Source organism: Hippocampus comes, unplaced genomic scaffold (assembly GCF_001891065.2).
Source record: "Hippocampus comes isolate QL1 unplaced genomic scaffold, H_comes_QL1_v1.1 scaffold51, whole genome shotgun sequence".
Classification (NCBI taxonomy): Eukaryota; Metazoa; Chordata; class Actinopteri; order Syngnathiformes; family Syngnathidae; genus Hippocampus; species Hippocampus comes.
The window spans coordinates 1507370-1530957 of NW_017805497.1; the positions used below are offsets into that span (position 1 = coordinate 1507370).

Below are 23588 nucleotides of genomic sequence, written 5' to 3' on the forward strand. Positions count from 1 at the left end.
CAGAGAAAGCCACTTCTTTTGGGATCAGAGTGACTGATAGGGAGCATGACTGAGAGAGCTTTGAGGATGAGTTCAAGAGAAAACAAACAACAAAGTATTTCCAGAAAAATCTCCAGTGGAGCACATTGTCTGAGTTTTTTTTTGTTTGGGCCCTTGATGATCCACTTCAAAATCTTCCACTGTGGCTTGTTGTCAGCAGTCAGAGACTTCGGAGGCGTCACTGGTGAGTTTCCGACGTCGCCTCACCGATTTCTCCTCATCCTGCACAGTAAAACAACATTTCTATGGACCACACAGAGACTGACAAGAGACAACTGCGCCCAGAGTTATTTGCTCATTTCTGTGATTTGGATGATCAGACTTTTGTTTTATGACAAATTTATATCGAACTTTGAGAAATTCCAAAAATGTACAGTACTACTACTTCAGAGTAGAAGACCCACTATATGTCACGTCCAACGACTAATCTTTTGAAACAGGACATGAAAATTTTTACTCACAGTCTGGAAGATTCCATTCGGTCCCCACTCTCCAGGGGACTGGTCCTCTGGGTCTTCTGCCTCTTCTTCCTCCTCTTGTCCTTCCTCCTCTCTCACAGTGTCCATCCCGTCCTCCTCATACTCTGTCAGACAGTCTGACTCCTCCGCTGAAGGGAAAGATTTAGAAGCGATATTAGGGCGATAAATTATATAGTGGCTGAACCCACCTGCATCTATCAAATGTCAGGGACGTGTTCTGCTATATTCCAATAAATGATGTTTGGTCGAAGTAGTAAGCCCTTATTTATTATACCAGTTTAAAAAAAAAAGAGATCTTGAAGGTGAACTGTGAAAAGTGTTTAAAATACGAAAGAAAAAAAAACAGAGCAAACAGTAAAAATGGAATAAAGAATGAATACTTCACCCTCAGCAGAAACATAGTTTTGGACTGGCTCGATCCTGGAGACAATCTCTGCAAGGTCTGTGAAGTCGGCTCCTTGGCATGTGCATGACTGGGACACACATTTTTGATTCATTCATGGCGAATATTGTAGCAATTAAAAAAAAAAAAAAAGCTTTTCATTGATCTGATCGTCTGGATTGGATTGGCAGATATGGGCATTTTATGCTAAATCGGTGATCGTTATAATGTGGCAATTTGCAGATCAATCAATAATGTCAGTGACTGGAGCCACAAAATAAGACATTACATTCAACAAAATCTTGTTCATTCCAGGGACGTTATGTGCTGCCATAGTTAGTAATCCTAAAATTTTCAGAATATGCAGTCGGATTATTTTAAATTTTGCCCAATACAGTATTATTATTTATTTTTTTTTTGAAGATGGGTGAGGGAGAGCTCAATGCAATGCATTTTCTGTGTATTGAAGATGTATTAGCATTTTGCAGAGAATTTTTATGTTTTTCCAATGTATTTCAGTGGGTGTCAATTATACACCAATTTTGGGTATTCGTGGGCTGACCCGGTCCCAATCCCCTGCAAATAGTGGGGGTCGACTGTACTGTAAATTAACAAGTCTTTTTTTTTTTTTTTTGGATCGGTGATCGGCTCCAAAAACCCAGATTGTGAAAAGCCTAGTCAAAAAATAATGCACATAACACACACATGCAGCATATTACTTACTTACAAAATATTCTCCTATTGTGGCAGTTATTCGGCTTTTGGGCCAGCATCCTTTTCACAGAATTGTTTGTTTTATGGTTGGACACTTGCTCGACTCTCTAAACATTTAACGATCAAGTAAAATTTCTCATAGTGGTACTTGTGGCTCTCACATCAACTCTTTTGCTGTCGTTGTAGTCAGCAGATCGATGGTCCCTGAGCATGTTTTCAATGATGTCACCTCGGGCCCAGCCAGTGAACAACAGCTTACCGTGCTGGAAGCCCACATCCTGAAAAAGCAGAATGAATCAGCAGGAGACGTTTGTAACAACAAGAAAGAGAAATGCTCCGGTTAAAATGCCCAAAAGCGGTGATGATGTATGATCACAGATGATTTAGATATATCTGAGGAAACAATACTAGCCATAACCAAAACATAGAGTGCCTGGTGAAGGTATCAGCCCCCTTGAAATGTTTCACCTTCTGCCACAATTCAGCTTTCAAACATAAATCCATCCATCCATCCATTTTCTAATCCGCTTATCCTAATGAGGGTCGCGGAAGTGCTGGAGCCTGCCTATCTATCTGATCTGTCTAGCTGTATTTCTTTTTTTTTTTTGAGGACTCAACACAATGTGGGACACAATCGTTAAGTGGAACAAAATGTATACAATATTTTAAGCTTTTTTTTTTTTAACATGAAAAGTAGGAGGTGGGAAATTATTCATCCCCTTTTCTCTCAGTGCAGCCAAATGTCTCCATTACTTCTCTTTTGGCTTCTGAATGATTGAATGTTGACCTTAATGATTGATGGGGGCAGATCATTTTGCAAATCCCACTTTCCAGGTTTTTATTTGTAAAAAAGTTCCGCTCCACAATTGTGACCTACTAATTACTGATACCTGACACACATACACACACACAAAAAAGAAACATCTAATTTAAAAGCTATGTTTGCAGCCACGGCACGGTTGTCGACTGGCCAGCACATCCGCCTCACAGTGCAGAGGTGCAAGATTCGATTCGGGCCCTCGCCTTCCTCTGTGGAGCTTGCATGTTCTCCCCGTGCCTGCGTGGGTTTTCTCCAGGTACCCTGGTTTCCTCCCACATTTGGAAAACATGCATGGCAGGTTAATGGAACACTCTAAATTGTCCCTAGGTGTGAGTGTGAGCGTGAATGGCTGCTCGTCTCTGTAGGCCCTGCGATTGGCTGGCAACCAGTTCAGGGTGTCCCCCGCCTACTGCCCAAAGACCGCTGGGACAGGCATGCCAGTGAGCCTTGTGAGGATAGGTGGATTAGAAAACGGATGGTTGTTTGAAGCCTGAAATGTGGGAACAGGTCAAAAAGTTCAAGGGGGTGTCAACACTTTTGCAAGGCCCTGTATATTTACACGAACAGGTCAAAACAGTTATCCAAGATGTCTTACCATTCACATTGGTATATAAAGTGAAAGAGAAAAGTCTTATGAAGCAACTCACATAAATCTCGTCAAACTTGCCAAAGTCCATGGTCTTGAAACGATCAATGGGCGGTCTAATGTACTCGCAATAAGCACTTTTCTTGACCACCTCTAATTGCCGCACACAAGACACATAGGCAAGCCGAGACTGGATCTCTGCCATGTCTGGCACCTAGATAACGTTGTAAAGATTACAATTACAATACAATAACTGTAAAACTGACACAAAAGTAGTTCGTCACAGGAAGACGCTGAATGGAAGCAATGCATTCATCATGGTCATCACGGTCATGCTTGCCAAGCCAGACGCACCTTGACTTTTTCGGCCCAAGGATTGATTCGTTTCCACAGTAACCACCAGCCAGACAGACAGTCGCCATAGTTACAGAGGTCTGTCTCATCCTGGCTGCCCACATCAATGGCAATGACTGTTTTGGCGCCCATGTTCCTCGCAATATCCGCTGTGATGTCCGCAACACAAACACCAGAATCGAGCCGCAGATAAAGAGATAAAGGCTCCTTCAATACAAGTCGCATTCTTGCTCCCAAAGTAAATCAACTAACACCACCAAAATGATTTCCGTCAGGGAATTTAAAGTCAATTGGTGACTAACTGATGTGGACATTTTAGAAAATGAATACACAGAACACAGAAGTGAGATGGGAATGATCATCTTTCTCATGAACGGACTCAAGGTAAACAACTGGGCCTCGACATTGTGGTGGTGTTATTGCCATTTAAAGACAAAGTGCAAAGCTCTGATCCAGTGTCAAAAAGGCCCATAAATACTCTTGATTGATCAAACATCTCGGGGAGAGGGCGGCCTTATAGTTTATCAATAAAGGGCTGCTGATTTTACAAAACTGCAAGTCTGTTGGGATCAATTTTTGGACCCGCAGAGCGCCATAATTCACAAGCTTCAGTGACAACTATCGGCGGAAGACGAGACATGATTCCCAGAGCGGAGCTTTGTGAAATGTGGCTGCTCGGTTTTATCAGGATGACACAGAATCTTGAGAAAGTATTTTCATCTTCATAACATATTGGACTTGAGAAACTCGACACATCTTACACACCGAGATGTAATGGATCTCTTTAAAGAAGGATTCTTTAAAGAGATCCATTACAACTCAACTCATCTTTACTGTGGTAGAAATGGGGACAAAGGTTGATTTTGGAACAGAGCAAGACCAGTACAATAAGTTGTGCCGAGTCATAATTTCCTGTGATTGATACAAGACCAATGTCACAGTTTTCCAAATACATTCCAAATGAGCATAGAACATTTTCAACAGTGTTGCTCTGTTCTAAGAAAATTTCAACTGAGGGCACGAGGTCCTGATGTCAATCAACTAGTGTCAGCCGGTCAAAGAAAGACGGGAAATGTTTTTATTCATGCTTACAATTGCATTAATTGGACTTTGCACAACTAGACTTTGTCTTCATGTCTAAAAGTAAAAACTGATAAACGATATCAACTTGAAACGTACCATACTTTCCAAGTATCTGACACTAGCTGATGAGGCAGACATCAGGTCCAAAGTAATACTTACATAGCACCGCTAACACTCCCAATCGGTTTGTATAAAAGTGCAGTGGCCAAGAGCAAAGTGTACTCTCCACATCAAATGGGTCTGACAAAGATTATCTTTGAGTGTTTTTAAATTGAGGGTGCGTTCACAGTCACACCATCCATAGCAGTTGTCTGTCGGTAGATGCAAACCATCACATCTTTTAGATGTGCAGGATAATGTATTCAAAACGGACAACGATCAATTTTGTGGAGTGGCTTGGATCAGAACAGTACCAGCCAAAAAAAAAAAAAAAAAAAAGACAACTTTCTACCCAGTAATGGACGGTACAGCCCAGATGAAAAGTGTGAAGTTGTCTTTCTAAAATGGAACATTTGAAACATACTTGGCATGTACTTTCAGTAAGCAGCGATTGGGCTCAATTGGACCCATTGGAAAGTTGGTTTGTACACTCTGATCTTAGTGGTCTGCCCAGAATTAAAAATACTCACATACTCACCCATCCTGTGCACATTTTTTCACAGTAAAGCACCAAACAAGTTTCCCTCAGTCCACTTGAACCCATCCTTCTGGGCCACGGGGTCGGTGGATATTGAGAGAGGGTACCACCTTTACTTGCCTGGCAGATTGTTGATGTAGCCACCATCCATAAGCAAGTTCCCATCTTTGGGGTCGCAGAGAGGCGGCAGGTACCCAGATAGGGTCATGCTCGCTCGCACATAGCGCCACAGAGAGCCTGGCATACCGGGGACGGAGGTAGGGAGGAGGAAGGGGAGTGGGGGGCGGGGGGAATAACATCTCAATTTCCGCTATGTGATTCATGTTAGTCTTGATTCAGACCACAACCCCAACACCAGGCAGCGATCAGTCACGGGTGGTGAGACGATCCCTGCAAAGTTTGGGACTGTAGTTCTGCCCGCCTTTACACTCTGCTGTACACCAAAACAAACCTCATTACCAAGCACACAGACGCATTGTGACTTGCGCGGCTGGTAAGAGGCAAATGGCAGCCATCACAGAGCACCAAGACCGGACAAATCTCCAGACTGCGTCTCTCAACATTAGCAGATTCACTTTTAAAATATTCAAGCAGCAATAAGTGTGAAATTAAATGATGGTCTACATCTGCTGCTGCAAAGAAGTCAATGGTCAAAGATGTAGTTGTTTTGAGACAAGTTTGAAGATTGTGCCAGGGAACAACCAGCCTGCCCAATTCTGCAGAACAGTTCAGTGCCAGCAGGGGGCAGGAGCAGACAGGGGGCTGCATGGGTTGGAAGGATAAGAGCACAGCAGAGATGCGCCAGGGTGCAACTGTGCTTTTAAGTATTTGTGAATTGGGAAGACATTGAAAGCTATCTTTGCAGGGTTTTCAATTTGTACACAGGTAACAAATGGGCAACGGCAGGATCCAGAACACTTATTCCCAAATACCTGAAGGAACAATTGCAATAAAAAGACAAAGTGAGAGACCCAGCACATTGATGACAACATATTCATTGAACCTACGTGTCCAGAAGTGGCATGCACATGGACGCAAGCAAAGCCAGCGGAGGAGACAGGCTTGCTGAAGGAGCCAATCACAATGTTCCTTCAGGTGAAGATGAACTGAGAGATGAATTGAAATGAAACAGGGCCAAGAAAAAAAAAAAAGACCGCCTTATGGGGAAACACGACAGAAAACATTTCAGCCCGATGGCAGGTGTAGTTATCCAAGCCATAATAACATTGTGATGTAAACAGTGCAGGGCTATACTTCTTCTTGAAGGGTGCAAAAGTGGTCAACAGTATCTACGTTGGCTATGCCTGAATATCAAAGCAAATATCAAAATAAATGTGGCACTGTATCGTGGACATAAACTTTGAACCATATGTACAATAAGTTTCTTAAGGCACTCATCCTCACTGGGGGTCATGGGTGAGCTGGAGCCTATCTCAGTGGGCTTTACGCCCGAAGGGCAGGAAACACCATGCTTTCATCGGCAGCCAATTAGAGTGCATACGTAGACAAGCAATGATTTACAATCGCATTCGCTGGACAATTTAGAGTCTTCAATGAACCTAACATGCATTTTTTTGTGGGCATGGGAAGCCCTTTGAGACGTTTCTGTCGTTAAGTGCCAGAGAAAGTTAAATTTGACTTGACTTTTTGGAAATGTGGGAGGAAGCTAAAATACCAGGAGAAAACCCACACGGCACATGACTATATGCAAATTCCACATGGAAAGGTCTAAATTCGTACCCGAACCTCAGAACTGCAAGACGGACCATTAGGCCACTTGTATTGCCCACCTTTTAACGACCCTTTCTTTTATTAAAATACAAAAGCTGCATTAGAGTTTTTCAAAGTCAGATCAGATACAATAACAGCATTTACAGTACACACACACACATAAACAGGCAAGCAAAAATCTCGAGGGGTGGAGAGCTCGACCAAGACCATGTCCCGTCTCAAGAGGCAAAAATCATCCAACCATCCAAGTATTTCATATCCAAGCCTTCAACATACTGAAACTGAAGTGAGCAACCAACTCTAAAATGATCTTTTCTTTCATCTTCTCAAAGTGCTGCTACTCCCCTGGAGTCCCTCGCGCCCCACAAAGGAGATATGCGGGACACACTTTGAAAACCACCGGGATATAACGTGTGTTCATGAAAGCATTGGCATTATCAGTCCAAATTCAGATATGAATAAGAAATTTCAAAGCACACACAGGAGGCCAGAAGCAGGCAAACAATCATGCAATTCTATGATCCGTAGATGCCCATACTGTCAAGAGAAAATGTATCCAAAGACAAATATAAATTGAAGAGCTAATTGAAGAGGATGAGATGTCCCATTGGCCATTACTTTTTGAAGGTGGGCACAATCTAAACAACATATCAATAAACATTGTCTTTCCTTCCAAACCATGGGCTCCACAAGTCTAGCTGGTCGGGATGGGGTTAGTTAGGAACAGGAATGGAGAGGGTAACCATAGCCGAGCCACCGTTTGTCGACTTTGAGGGTAAGAGCCGATGTTTTGGTGTGCGGGCGTTTTAAGATCTGACCTGGGACATTGTTTACATAGCAACCGTCCACAAGCAAGTGGCCATCCTTGGGGTCGCAGAGGGGAGGTAAATAGGGGGTGTACGAGGCACTGGCTCTAACATATCGCCAGACGCAACCTGTCAGGAGATTGAGATGGAGGAGGAACACATCAAATACGGGTCGGACTCAAAGTCCCAGGTGGAAGAGAGAAGGAGAGACAAAGTGTGAAAGGAGAAGACAGGAAGCTGACATGGGCGTGAATGAATGGCAATGTGTTGATCAACTATATCATTCAGGCGATTTAAAACTGTAATTTTTTTCACTTTCAATGATCACACTTACACTATTACAATCTGTGCCTATTGAAAGAGTAATAAAATCCAAACACAGCCTATGAGTCAGTCCACGGTGCATTATCTAATACAGTATGTGGAATTGAATGCAAAGTTGATTTTGAGTTCTTATAATGAATAATATTAGCATTGTTAGGTAACAAGCAAGGAAATGAGGAAAGTGTATTATCTAATACAGTATGTGGAATTGAATGCCAAGTTGATTTTGAGTTCTTATAATGAATAATATTACCATTGTTAGGTAACAAGCAAGGAAATGAGGAAAGTGAGTACGGTAGTGCGAGACAAAGAAAATAGGAGGAGGACAGCAACAAGAGGAAAGGAAGAGGAAGTCCAACGCTTCAATAAGCATCACTAGGCCCGCCACTGCAATCTTCAAACTGTAATGGTAACAGAATCTCACATTGTAGAATCTCAATAGATGAAAAAAAAAAAAACATGAAATGGAGACCCCACCCCCTGCCCTCTCCAAATTAAAAAAAGAAACCTACTACGAAATGTCACACCACTATTGCTGGGTTAGGCACACACTAGTATAACTACAGAAAGCCCGGAATGAAGTTGAATGAGTGAAGGAAACATGGTGAGATGCCATTTTAGAGCGAAAAGCTTAGGATGGAGTGTTCTGGATCCTACATGCTGACATGGACATGGGACAACTAAAAGGCATAAAGGGGACTGAATAGGTTAGTTCTGCTCTGAAGAGTTGATGAACAGCTCTGTGATGTCTCTCTGTCGTGACTTTGAAACACGGCTATTTAAAAACAATGACAAAATAGCAACTTAGCTGATGAAATAAAAATGGGAAGGAAAGTAAGCAATAAAAAAAATAAAAATAACCAAGCTGAAATAGAAATGACAGAAACTGGTCAAGTAAACGGGAACAGTATGACAGAGAGGGAAAAGCTTTGCTTCAGCTGTTAATATACATGCCACGATGCAAACATCTATTTCAATATTATAGAGCATATTGGCTTGGAGCACTCTGGCCTGTAAACCCCTCATATCCAGCATGCTTTATAGAGTAAACCATAACTCTCCAAAAATACCTTTTAATTCTTTTCAACAAGAGGGAAAAAAATATCAAAATAGCACAGTAGTCATCTTCTTTTGAACACTGGATGTGTGGGGTGAAGAGAGCAGTGCACTGCAGAACTTTAACTACTCGAAGATGCATATTCGCAAATGTAAATAAATGTACAAGCACAGAAACACATCCAAAACGTGTTTTTGGTTGTCTATCTAAACAAATCATTGGTTGTGGCGCCCTACAAAAAGCATCGAGGGAATTTGTGCATTATCGGAGTGTACCAGTATCTCTTACTATCATTCCATTTACATTTTTGTTTGGAGTGTGCCACAATTAGATATAAAACTGAAAGCATGCCAGTCACACTATGATTTTTCATACCAAGGAAAAGAAATACAGTAACTCCAGCAGGTGACGGCATAACAACCAGTGCGTTACTCGACTTGGGGCTGACAGATTTTTCAAAATACCGTATTTTTGAAAGTACATACCAAAGCACTATTTTTGAACTGTTGTTAACACAAATCAACCTGTTGCTGAGCGCAGTTTTTTTCAGAAAAAAAAATCTGATGCCCTAAACTGTCTCGAATTTGAATGCAAAATACAAAAAGGAAATTAAGATCAGGTGTCATCATTGAATCGGCTGCCACTTACCATCTTGGTGAACACGCATGGCAGATGCTGTGATATCTGTAGTGACGTTGAAATACGGCAGCCACAAGTCCTGTAGATACAAATGGTGCCCATGAGCATTGAGTCCACATTTTTTTTTTCTACTCCAACACTAATGTATTTAAGTGCTTTACACTGAAAATCACCTCAGCTTGCTTGTCCTGAAAAACCTTGTAGATGCTCGTATTGAATGCAGAGCCAGAGAACATGGAGGTGATGGGATAGGTCAGGTCCAGGACTGTTTTGAATACTGAGTTCATGGCCTATTAAAATACCAAAAGACATGTATACCATATTCAACAACTATTATAAGACTTGGCCGATAAACAGTTCATGCTGTGTATAATCATAGACCACCGTAACATGCAAATGCCTTTTTCTGCCCTTTTTAACATTTGAATTAAAAAAAATAAAATAAAAATCAACATGCAAAAAAATGGACGAAAAAAAAATATCCAAGGATGTCGTAAATGTTGCTGAAATGTGTACTGTATAAAAAAAGGAGCGAACGTAAACATGCTGAAAATAAAACCGTGCGATACAATCGAACAAGACACAAATTACAATCCATAAGAAATGACAATGCATCGCATCCGGTTACAATTTCTAAATAATATGAATATGAGTACCGCACCTTTGACCACTCTCTGGCTCTCTGCTTGGTTCTGACGGCACTCCTCTCTTCAGCGTACAGTGCACCGATGAATGATCCAATCGACGTTCCACCAACAATGTCAATGGGAATCCCCGCTTCCTCCATAGCTTTAATTACACCCACGTGAGAACAACCTCTACAGAGGAGAGCCACATGGTCATCAAGATGCTGCAAACGTACAGGGTTCATGCTACACATCTCATCTCATTGGCTCACCTTGCTCCGCCACCTCCCAGCACAAGAGCTATACTGTTTCCGGTCAGCTCTCGGGCCAGCCGAGAGAAATCACTGTGTCTATCTGCTGTTTTCTCAAAAACCTTTTCGTAAACTTCTCTCTGCAAAACACATTAAATGCGCATGACAACATTTCAGTACCACTAGCTTCAGGAATAAAAACTACAGTATGTGACGTATACTGTAAGAGTTCTAGTTGGTCTTTTGTACCAGTTTGCTGGGGCTGCGTCTGGAAAAGACCCTGCGAGGACACTTCAGGTGCAGATGCCCCGAGCACCAGCTACGCATGTTAAGCCACTCGACTGTCCTGGAAGGACCTGGACTATCTTCTCTGTGAAGAAGGATCAGCTGTTTCAATGCACGGACTGCTGTGTTTTCCAGCATCTGCTCCAACTGGGGGAAAATAGAAGAAGAGAGCATTCGTATTGGAAATATCTGGTGAAAAATGAATTGCCTTGTTGCAAATACAGGACTCAAACCTCGCCAAGTGTTGGTTCCTGGTCTCCCAGTCCAACAATAAGGATGCAATCTGCCTGACGAATGCAGCGCTGAGTCCATGGGGTCATGCTGTTGTCAGTCTGGTACAAGACAATTCGATTGAGGTCCTCCTGCTGGGCCAGCCAGCCAGACAGGCGGTACTCATGGATGCTGAGACAAAGGAATAAGGAATTTTACTCGCTACCGTACTCACATAAAGGGAATGAGAAAAGACTATAATTCCAGGAAGAATCATTGGGACGTATATGAGAATTAAAACAGCACTAAAGGTTATTTCGACGATGAGGCCAAATAAGATACGAATGAGATGATGCTAACCTGTCCAAGGCAGATGCTCCAAGTCGCTCTCTGATGATGTCACTGGTCAACAGCAAAGTTGGCCCTTTATGGTGAGAAAAGCATAAAGCAGGAATATCCAAATAATCATTGAGTAGGAATTGCATCAGACAAAAATCACGGAGTCGTACCAATGGCGCTGAGGGCGTGGCTGAGCTCCAGGTTGAATGCATTGATTGGCACTTCATCACATACTGGTAGCACAGCCACAGTAGAAAGGTTGCTGGCAGGGTTGGTTACATCAGCACTTGTGGTCATACTGGGCAGACTCAGGGCTGAGCCTGCCAAGTGAGCCAAGGGACAAACGTTAGGGGGAAAATCTAACGTCACTCACTGTCAAAAGTGGGAAATGTACACCCAATCACACTTCATGATCCTCATCGTGAGCACTTCACCTGAAAATGGACCTCGACCCTGTTGGAGGTTCCCCAGAATTTTCTGGCCCAATAAGTGGATCAACCTCGTCACCACCTGAACACAAACAGTGAGCCTCAGAACCACAAGAGTACAAACACAGACACATTTTGTAATAAATATATATTATATATTCTTTCTTTTTTTTTTTAACCTGAGGATATCTTCTTTTGATGTTGTTGAGTGTTCCCTCGGGCAGCTTGACCAATTCAGTGTCTCTTACGGCATGCACAGTCGTTGCTCGCGGCTGTCTGGTTAATGCCTCCACCTATGGATATTAAGTTATGCTTAATTTATGGTTAGAAATAGGTGAAAATACACAATTATGAAGACATAAAACACTTAAAAAAAAACCATAACTACCGTACTTATTGCTCATTAACTTTACCAGAGGAGGGGAAAAGGGAGAAGAGGACTACAGCTCCTCCATTGAAAAGGTCATCTGCCATAATCACATGAATGAGGTCTGATTCAAGTGTTTCTTGTCTGTTTCTTTTCAAATTCCCTTGGTTGATTTTGGCATACCAATTCAAGGAAATTTGTCTTTTTCTGTTTAAAAAAAAGTGGGATATCACATTTGTCTATCTAATAAAAATCAAGTACATGGCAGATCCATAGCCTGGTTAGAAAACATGAGATGAAGAGCACAGATCTTTCTGCTCATTTATGACAAACGCTTCCAAAACACAGTTTCCATAACCTCTCAGAAGCACTTCTGACTCTTTCATGATTTGTTTACGTGTTTGGCAAAAGTTCAAGTTCAAAAGCCCCATCCCTAATTTTCTGACTTCTTTCATCATTTCATTATCAAATGCCAACGGCTATTAGATTTGTTATTGAGGAATCAAGGATACATAAGTGGCAGTTCTGCCTACACATGGAAAGGATTCTGCCTTAAACCGTGCAGGGATATCACCAGTTTTCAGATTACACCGATGTGTTATGCACATTGCTAATCATGGATACGCTGCGCAAGATGAATTCCAACATAGATCCATTGGTTCGTCTATGGTAGGACCATTGGTAATTATATCGAAAATAGAGGTAATTTTGCTGTGACAGTTTTGTTCATAACCCAAACTGTTAAAAAAGAGACTCGAGGTTCCATGGCACTTTGTTCCAGCGCTATCCAAAAGTTCATTGTAAGAAAGCTCTCACCACTCCAATCAGGTCTCCTCTTCCATATTCCCCCACGAGTTCTTTCTTGCCATTTGCCTTGCGGATGACTGAACGCAGACGTCCATTGAGAACGATATATGTGCAGTCCGACTGATCATCCTGTCTGTATGTGTACAGACACAAAACACGTACGATACGTGATATATATTCTAGTAACTGACATTTATGCCATCGAATGAACCATGATGGTAATGCATGTAAACCAGTAAAAAGATGGACGAGTGTACCTGTAGAGAGCTCTACCTGCTTCCACAGCCATCCAGTCAATAGCAAAGTCCATCTGTCTGACAAATGGTGACATCCGGATGGCCACAGTGTGCGCTGCACTCAACACCACGCTGGGCTGCTCCCTCATAATCCTGAGCAGTGCAATCACATCATTAAAAGGAAAATGAAGGCTTTAAATTACTGTTCAGTTCAAGATTTGAGTAATGCTTTCGAAGACTATATGTGAATTGTTGCAGTCATAACTGCACATTAGTGCTCCGTTGTTAGGACTCCATCAGGCGGCATATTTCCAGGAGACCAATTTGTATGCTTGCTGTCAAATGTTACATGCTCAAAAATACTCACTCATAGAAATCAGATTTGGATATCTTGAGGTAAGTACAGTCCCGTATGGCCTTGATGGTGAAAATAAGAGGCTCCCCAGTAAGCACAGCAAGCTGTCCCACCATCTCCCCTGGGTGGGTCACAAACAGGCAGACGGCTTCCTGCTTATTTATCATCCGCTGATAGACGTGCAGGCATCCGGACAGAACAAAGTGCAGACTCACATCCTTGGAGTGTGAAGAGAGGAAGGAGAAAAGAAAGCAAGCATCATATGATTTTGTTTGCCCGTGCTTGTCATTATTTTATTTACTAGATTGCTTTTCAAACTAAAGAGAGAATGCTGTATTTGCATTGCGATACTTACCTGATCTCCCTGTCTGGCCAAGACAGCTCCAGCTTTAGCATGGTGTAAAGTAACTTTCCCATTTAACAGAGAGGGGTCCTGGGATGATGAGGATTTATTTTAAAAATCAATGCATGAATAAATAAAAAGGAACAATAAACATTCAAAAGGAACACGATCAGACTTATTGAGGAATCGATTGATTTGATTCCATCAACGCTTATGCTTAGTAAGTGAATCCGTTCCTCATATGGGTGTATATTTTTAGATAAAGCGCCAATGGAATTGGTTTAGATTGAATTTGTCGTCAAACGTTTCTGTCTGTGAGTGTGAGTCCCCCTTTTTCACCACATAAAAGTGGACTGGACGATACCTCTACAGGGGGCCTGCTGAATGACCTGCTTTCAGCATTATAATCTAGAAGCAGATGCTGCAGGGTGATTCATGTCAATCGCCGATTTATTTCTTAATCCATAGGTTTACGGTTACCGTAAACCTGTCAGATCCTCAAATTGAATTTTCAAAAGCACATTGCAAAAAAGATGTTGACACCCCCTCAATTCCATTTATAGTTGGTTTGTTTCCTGGTTTGTTGTTTTGAAATATCTTTGTTGTTGTACAACACCGATTTTCACTCCATAGACAACACTTTGAGTGCAGCAATGGTTGTTTTAATGAAAGTGTTGAGCTGAGTAAACCGTGGACGTGAAAAGATGGGAAGCCCCTGAAAAATGCACAATTTTACATGGAGAAAAATGAGATTTTAAATCATTTCCCTTCATCTCAGGAATGCATTACTGGTACCACTTTCAATAGGGAAATCCCAAATTTTACGGATATATACCTCAATCTTCATGAGCTTAAGGACCTCTTTCTGTGCTTCCTCAAACAACGCTGAACTGGATCGACAGGTTACGGTTGTGAAAATATTATCCACCCCTGTCTCTTCCTCTGGATACAAGTAAATCCCCGAAGGAACCTCATCCACTGTCACCTTCCTCTCCCGCTGGTCCTGGGAAACAGACTGTCATGATGTGCACAATGTTTAATAAGCCTCAATTGATAATTCACTGATAACTGGAAATGACTCAGACTATCCATATTAGTGCAACTTGTGACTGTGACTCAGTTCCACAGTAAGTACACGCAGACAGTTAAGTTTATGATGTATAATAAATAACATCAACAATTTATCACTGTTTAAACAGTATAAAGTACTGCAGACTGACCCGAGAAAAGTTGGGTGGGGTGTTGCCATCTTCTGCAGACACAGAGATCCGTCCCCGTTCATATGCCATGTCAAAGTCTGATCTCAAACCTTTCTGTAAACCTGCACTGACGGAAGTACACATGAAACATTTCAGTTCATTATTAAAGGCCATCCACTTTGGACACAGCAGTGGTCCACTTTGCCGTGTTCCATACGAAAGGGACAGGCAAAAACAGAAATTGTTTGGCCTCTGATGCACTTATCCATCTATCCATATTAGTGCATCCAGTTCATCAATATATTTCACACCTAATTGGGCGTCTTTTTTCAATTCCTGACTGCATTGTGTTCAAATTAACAAACCCAGATTTCATGCCAAGTCAGAGACATCAAGTCATTTTGACTTGAGTACATATGCTTTTTGTGACCTCTTGTTTAGGTGGTGTGCCATGAGGTTTTTCTAAGCATGTGCCTTGGCTGTCTCTATATGTGTCCTGCGACTGACTGGCGACCAGTTCAGGGTATAGTGCGCCATTGGCCTGAAGTCAGCGGGGATAGGCTCCAGCACCCTCCCGTGACCTGTTCAGGATAAGCAGTGTTGAAAATGGATGGATGGATGGATGGGTGGATGGGTGGATGGATGGATGTATGGATGGATGGATGGATGGATGTGCCTAGGCTCAATACAGGTTGGGAAACACTGCTGGAGAGAATGGACGGATTGATAAATGAAAGAAAAACACCTCACCAGCAATATCCACGGGCATAGAGATGGTCCGACTCAGAGTAGCTCCGTCCTTGGCTTGATCTCCTATTATATAGACCAACAGAGGACAAGTGAATAGGCCACCAAGATTAAATGTAAAAGAAAAAAAAAGGGTAAAGCCATAAATATGTAATTGACTTTCTCTGTATCACATATTGGGATTTGATGGTCTTTGAAATGCATTTCAAAGCCTTCAGTCTCATTTCCTTACCGGCTAAATCACCTTTTATGACAGCTTCGCGTTGCTCCTCAGGAACTGTCAGGCTGCCAAAGCGCTTGCCATGGCGGATGGGACTGGTGCGGGTCGGGTGAGGAGATGGAGGTGGCTGACGTGAGGGATGCAATTCCTATCATATCGTGTGTATGTGAGACAAATGATACGAGATCGATGGAGACAGACAGCGAAGTTAGCACTTGAGTAATGGATAATAATGATACATTCATGCGTACAGTGCGCCTGAGTAGGGCAAGGCATTAAATCAAAATGTACAAATTTTGATTTTTCACGATGTTGAAAACTTTTTAACCGCAGAAAATCGATTAGTGTTTCAAATGGTGCTGTGTTTCTTTTAAGTTGTTAACGTTGTCAAAGCACCCTGTGTGCACCATGTTTGTTGCACGACAGGTGTGTGACGTGTATGTGATGCGACCCTCACTGCATGCCTGCTTTAATAGGTTGATTTTGAATGACATTCCAGTTGGAGGTTACTGTTAAACTAAACACAGTAAGTATATTAAAAACATTTCATTTGTTTCTCATCCTTTGTTTAAAAAATAAATAAATAAATAATACATCACCAATGCTCATGCTAAAATAAATGTAAAATGTCATTGATATGCTAATGTGAATTTGCATCAACTTCCGGGAGTGATATTCATTCAAAAAAACAAATACATAACACAATACATACACACAGCTAATATAACAATGCTTAAAGACAAATATTACAAGGGCATTTTGTACTTGTAAGAATAGAGAGTTCAAGAATAAAGTGTTCAATGAATGGGCATGAGTCTATGACTGTGGTTTTGAGTGGCTGAGTTTAGTGGATGAATAAATACTAAGTTTTGAAATCAATCAATAATCGGTTTTATTCATGGTAATTTTAATATTTCTCAAAACAACCACTTATTTTGATTATTACTTTTCCCATAATCACCCAGTCCCACTCCTGCGCGTGTGTTATGAACTCACATGGCTGAAGAGCTCATTTGTCAGGCCCAGGTAGTTGTGAAGGGCTAAAACTGTAACTCTCTGGAGCCGAACCATGATAATCTGAAAGATGGAGGCTTGAAAAATGAGTTCATCCAAAACACATCAGGTGTATGAAGTCATTCATTGAAAGAAGGTACAAATTTGGATTGATTAAAAAAAAAAAAAAAACAACAACAAAAATAAAACATGAAAACTTGGGCACAATACTCAGCTATTGCAAATGCTGTGAAAGGAATTATAACTTTAATCCACAGAGAACAAACCTCACCTGTACTACTCGCACGAGGCTTTCAGGGTACTTCTCAAATATGGACAGGAAGGCCTCGACTGGTAAACGTAGAACAGTGGAGACCTCAGCAGCCCGTGCCGACACTGTTCTGTAAGGCCTCTGGTGGCCCTGGACAGACAGAAATCAACAACAACAACAAAATGCTGTACATACCGTATGAAGAGTTTGAATATAATGAATGTCAACATATCATAGGAATAATGTATGTAATTACAAGATAAATATGACAGTGTGGAAATTGTAGAACTCGAAGAAAGCGACAATTTCTCACGTGCGCACTCCGAGAGAGAGTGTGTCGTGTTTTTTTATTTGCACCACAAAAAAAACACTCGCGCCAAACGAAGCCCGCGAAAGTCAGTTTCCATAGAAACAAGCAGACTAAAATGGCGGTCCTTAAAGGGACTGCAATTATTTCTACCCCGTTACCAAATAATCGTGAACTCTCTGACAAGCATATGAACATTGCATTCACACATTTGCAGTTGGTGGTGAATTATGTACATAGAAGTCACTACAACGTTTTATTTATAAGCGCCTTTCAAAACTCTCAAGGACACCTTACAATCAAAACAAGAACAATAAAACCACAGATAAAATTATAAATAATAAGAGAAGAGATGGATTTAAAATAAGAAGAGTTTGAACATAATGAATGTCAACATATCATAGGAATAATTTATGTAATTACAAGATAAATATGACAGTATGTTTATCATCTTGGAAGGAATTTAAAGCAGTATGAAGCTAATCTACTTGTTTTAGGGTACAACTTTCATGGATTTATGTGTCTGTATTTCTGCACATGCGTGTCAGATATGAAACATACAGTGATGACATCCAGAATGCTAAGGAGGCTGTGGACACTGTCTCCGGGGAAAACCTCCTTCACCACACTTTCTTTGCCATCCTGGAAGAAAAAGAGTAAACAACAGCCCAATGAACATTCAAAATGTATTTTGCATCTGAGCTGAAAGGCAAGCAAACAACCCTCGGCCATAACCCGCTAGCTCTCTGTGTTACGTTCTTTCCATCGCATTCTTGCTGCAGGGAAGTAACACTTCACCCTGACTGAAGAGTGGCAAAAAGTAGTTGAGCAGCAATAGACAACATTTCTTAAAATTGGCATACCATTCCAGTAAGGCACAATTCGAGTAAACAATAGCCGAATGAACATTCAAAATGTATTTTGACGTCTGAGCTGAGAGGCAAGCAAACAACCCTCTGCCATAACCCGCTAGCTCTCTGTGTTATGTTCTTTCCATCGCATTCTTGCTGCAGGGAAGTAATACTTCACCCTGACTGAAGAGTGGCAAAAAGTAGGTGAGCAGCAATAGACATTTATTAAAATTGGCATACCATTCCAGTAAGGCACAATTCTAATTTTCCATCTTGAACCACATAGATGCTGCTGTCTGGCTGGCCTGGCCTGAAGACATACTCCCCTTGTTGGAACTGTACAAACACCATGTGCTTGCAGAGCTCTAGAAAGAGGGGCTTCTCAAAGTGACCAAGCACACTGCAAATGAAAAGGCGAACAATGAGACTTCATTTTAGGAGGCATTTTATTCAAATCAGCTGTGAGATTGTGCTCAACCTACCGGACATTTTTAAGCATATAGAGCACCTCCGAAGGAAGGTGAGAGTTGGCCACGTCAAATTCTGTAAGATCTGCCTCCAGTACGGAGGGAGGAGGCTCCTTGGCCTGCAGTGTAGGCACTTCCTTCTTAAAGCGCAGGATCCTGCAAATGGAGACGGCTCGGGGTGAGAAGTCAGAGGAGCACTGTTGTGGTTTACGATACTAAGCCTTTTTGTACTTTTTGGCAATGTTGAGCATCTTCTGCTTCTTTTTGAGGCGTGGTCGAGAGGAGGACGATGTACCCACCAGCGAGGAGGTAGACTGGGAGACCTTTTGAGAAATAACAGTGATATGAGAGGGAATGAGAGGAACGATTCCTGAGACTTTAAATTCCAGAAAGCAAAGCTTACTTTACGCATGATCTTTCGCCCATAGAACATGACTTTGTCTCTCTTACGAAAGCGGTACTTGGGAGCCTCCTGTGCTTCTAGGTCTGTCAACAACAAGAAAATATCTTATGAATAGAAAAACATAAAAGTTATAACTTTGTGTGACTTCATGATTTTGTAAGCGCAAGCAAGAAAAGCGTCATAAGCAACAGCTGACTTCTTAGGTGGATCCGCCGCAGGATGAAGAAGATGAGGATGGCAATAAGGACAATGGCAACGCCAGCACCAATCACAATCCCCATCATCTGAAGCAAAAAACAAACAAACAAACAAAAACATTTTATATCATCAGCCTTAGTACAAACAGGGCTACTGAAACCTCCTCACAACACTTACCATGCTGGTCTGGAGTTCCTCCTCCACAAAGGACTTGATGTCATTAAACTTGTCCTATTATAAACAGGGGGAGACATGTTAATCAGGTTCCTGTAACATCTCAAAGTTTACCTTGTGGACTCTCACATGCATCTCCCAAAAAAAGTTTCAAAGAAACTGTCAGGTTTCTGCTGCAAATGCAGCGCAATTGAATCACAGCTCTACGTTCAAAAGGAAATACAGGCTCACACACTCACTCGAGACAAACACCGATGAAGCTAACGTGCACGTTTTTGGAACATGGGTGGAAGCTGGAAGCCAACCATCAGCAAAAATAATCAGGTGAAAAGAAGAGGACAAAAAGGAAGCGAACCTACGCATAGAAATAATTATTTTCTCCAGTTTTAAGGAGACATTTGTCTCTTGATGTCTGTAACATCAAAACTGACTAATCTGTTTCAAAAAGAGGCAGCACAGGTTTTGTAGCATTCCGGTCAATGCGACTAAGTGCCTGATTTAAGGAGATACCGATAAACGTGTGAGGGGGAAAAAAGCTTATGCAGCAAATGACAAAGCCGGACCCTTTGGATATTGAGCGTTGTGCTTACAGATGATGAGAACATAGGCAGCAATACAAAGTATGTCAGCTATGTGCAATATTAATACAATTATTTTCCTGGACAAAACAACAACATAACATTTCCAGAGTCACTGCATGACAAACCAACCTCTGGAGCATCTGTTTGGACCTCTTGTTCCGAGGTACTCTGTCCCATTGTAACTCTGTTTCTTCATAGGGGTGATCCATAAAAGGCCACTGGAAGAAAATCATGGGAAGCATTATTGTTGCAAAATGATTACAGTGCAGTGATCGTGTAAAGTACGATGCCCAAATCTTTCTCTGCTTATCAAAGCCTATCCTTTGTGCAGTGACCAATACGAGAATGTGAACATCTACCGTATAAACAACAGAACGGACAGCCAAGAGAATATTAGCCAGGGGGGTTGAATAAGAGTTAAATAGTATTTGAGAGCCGCTGCCTAGATCGACTGCATGTCAGATTGCTGTAACAAAAACTTAATCTCGAGTTCAAGTCTCTGCAATGACAGCAAGAGACACAGAGGAGTCAAAGGATTGCATTTGGCAGTAGCTGGAACCAGAGGACACTGAGCTCGGCTTTTGTCTGCGGCTCATATGTGAAACACAGGCACCATTCTCTATAACGTATAATAAACCCATCCAGATGGTGGCTCCCCTCCCCACCACTCTGAGGGATGATTTTTCTTACTCTCCAAAATAAAATGTATCGTTTCAATTGAAGCCAAAGTTTTGAAGACATCAAAAGGGTGGAAATAGCTAATATGAAAAAAAAACGGCTTTTGTCTGCGGCTCACTGGACTGGATAATCTATTTGGTTAAAATCAATTTGTGCACACCAATAAGGACATCAAGTGGATTTTCCTGAGAGCAGCCAATAACCTCTGCCAGTGTTGTTTCCTCTCAAAAATGGCATATTCAAATGTAGTATCAATTTCATTCAGATAGTGAACTAACCATGCCTGCATTCAGTACCTGCAAGTACCCAATGCAAACCAACACCATAGGCTGGCATCAGCTGCAAGACATGCATGATGCACTTCCTACTGAATCTTGATCATCAGCGGATGGTTAAATGTCACTGAGCTGTTGTGTAGAGAGCAAATTGAATTACTGAAAGGCTGAGGAGGGAATGTCATGGTGCATGAAGTAAGATGCAGTGACAAAATAACGCACCAGACAGGATGTTGCTGAAATACAGCAAGAGAGGAGGCTTCATCTGTCGGCCATTATCCCTCAAAGAAGAAGCTTTAGAGGTGGTACAGTGCGAGCGCTTAGTGTATCTACTGTAACTGCGTCTGATAAGAGTTGCGCCATCCAGACAAGAAAGGGGCATACAGTACTGCCGTGAAATCTAACTGACCTTGGAGTTAATCCAAATGACAACAGAAGTCAGTTAATGGAAATCAATAGTAGACGCTGCCTGCAATTACTGTCTTGGGGGAAGTGACCATCCAAACCCAAAAGTACACTTCTATTGTGTCATTCGGCTGTGCATTGTTATGTTTGATTGTAGGTTTCAAATGAAAGTGTGTGTAGCTTGTAACCCCCACCGCCATCCACCCCCGCCACTGCACACACTACATTCACACAGGTAAGGATCAATCTGAATGTTAAACGTGCACCTCTGGCTTCACATGCCTGTGTGTTTAGTAAAGACGTGTGCTTATTGCCCTACAAAGAGGAGGCAAGAGCCAGTCTCTTGCCTCCAAGCAGTGCCTCCCTCCACAGACGCCAACATCTTTTGTTCTTTTTGAAACAAAGCTCGAGTTGACAGTGACACTACTGTACGGAAAAGATGCAAACATAAACATGTCTATGTAACGTGATGCACATTCATTGGGATGTGTAATGTTTTGCTAGTTAGCAGACTTGAGTGTTGGACCAACAAGACGTGCACTTGATATGGGACACCCATGACCGCTTATACTTGTAAGAACAGAACATAGCATTTCAGTACACGCAAAGACATGAAGACTAAGTGACCTCGTGGTGCGATCAAATGGCAGCAAAAAGTAAATAAGAACGTGTGTACAGCACTACTATAAGGGTGAATTAAACAGGGGTTAGATCATATTTCACCCTAGTAGCCAAAATAGTTTGGCAAGATTTGCACCCCATGAGGTGTTGCCTTACTGACCTTCTTATCACAAACGGTAGTGGCAAAAATATGCACTATTGATGCAATATTTAGCCCCTCTAAATGAGCAACGTCAGCTCGTTGCTCCACCTCCCTGATAACCTACGGGTGACTGTTGCATAATGTTTAAATTGAGTACAGTGCAGTCTGGGATACACTGTTTTGTTTAACTTGAGTGCTTCTCTTGTGATACTGGAGCGTTTGAAAATCGAAACGCTGGTAACCACCTTCTCTACATTCAGGTCAGAGGGCACCTGGTAGCCTGTCCCATTGGTAACGTCATCCCTGGTCGCTAACATTGGTCGCCAAAACATAAGCTAGCGGTTGATATGCTACGGATAGCGGTCCACTGTCGGCATTCCGCTTGATAGATAACAAATGATAATTCTACATTATAAAATACTGTAATTCATCTTAGTAGCATTATTACCTTCCGCTCCAACAGTCATGATTACACATTCAGATAAACAACACCGTTACTCACACTGGGACGGTGAGATGTACTTTGCACCACTCACTTCTCTGCGACACGAATAGGACATTCGGTCGGCCGATGTTACGACCCAGATACAAAAACAATCTGTACCAATACAGAAGCGAATTAAGCACTTGGAACAAAAGTTTGTAGGAGGGGGGATTTACCTGAACTGGTAGGGTCCAGATTTTTCGTCAATGACTCTCAAATAACCGAACAGATCTCATATTTGATTCACTCCTCCTTTACTCTTCCGCAAGACTCTAAACCAATCAGCAACTGAGAAGCTGTAAAAAAATGACCAATCACACTGCGTGAAGGGGTTGAACATAAGCCTATACCGATGTAAATATAGCCGCGGCGTCCAATAAGCATTGAGACACACATTCTGTCGCTAGGTTATTGGGCGACAAAAGGATTGACACTTAGCATGTCCTACTGCACGCGTTAAGTTTTCAAAGACGGTACTGTACAAGTACGAGAGTAGTGCGCGTGCAATAAACGAGCAGGTTGATCACTTTTGGTCCAGCGGATGGCCGATAGACGCAGGGAATAGGGACCGGGCCGGTCGGCGAATAGCGAATATACGCATTTAATTGACCCCCCCCCCCCCCCCCCCCCCCACACACTCTCTCTCTCTCTCTCTTTCAAATTATATGTAAAAA

At 42.0% G+C, this 23588-nt stretch overlaps 1 protein-coding gene across 9 annotated transcripts; it reads right to left on the bottom strand.

Annotated features, from left to right (window-relative positions):
- Window positions 1-135: 135 nt before the first annotated feature.
- Window positions 136-23192, bottom strand: pnpla6 (patatin-like phospholipase domain containing 6). 9 transcript variants are annotated; one of them, XM_019876622.1, is made up of 38 exons: window positions 23091-23174; window positions 21266-21394; window positions 20439-20527; window positions 19732-19785; window positions 19553-19640; window positions 19357-19439; window positions 19185-19276; window positions 18969-19109; window positions 18727-18886; window positions 18197-18277; window positions 17350-17478; window positions 17061-17141; window positions 16077-16212; window positions 15848-15910; window positions 15119-15219; window positions 14734-14913; window positions 13911-13988; window positions 13568-13773; window positions 13222-13353; window positions 12974-13097; window positions 11970-12083; window positions 11797-11872; window positions 11533-11682; window positions 11384-11447; window positions 11047-11215; window positions 10778-10960; window positions 10550-10668; window positions 10313-10469; window positions 9825-9941; window positions 9661-9730; window positions 7644-7760; window positions 5215-5331; window positions 3375-3523; window positions 3082-3234; window positions 1776-1892; window positions 904-991; window positions 501-646; window positions 136-261 (listed from the first exon to the last, which is right to left on the bottom strand). In XM_019876622.1, the coding sequence occupies exons 3-38, from the start codon at window positions 20484-20486 to the stop codon at window positions 193-195; spliced, it is 4152 nt and encodes a 1383-aa protein (XP_019732181.1). In that variant the 5' UTR covers window positions 20487-20527; window positions 21266-21394; window positions 23091-23174; the 3' UTR covers window positions 136-192. The 9 variants fall into 9 exon arrangements, with proteins under 9 accessions (XP_019732181.1, XP_019732182.1, XP_019732185.1 ...); XM_019876623.1 differs by lacking the exon at window positions 23091-23174 and adding an exon at window positions 21485-21584; XM_019876626.1 differs by lacking the exon at window positions 21266-21394 and having other exon boundaries at window positions 16077-16191; window positions 23091-23192.
- Window positions 23193-23588: the final 396 nt, after the last annotated feature.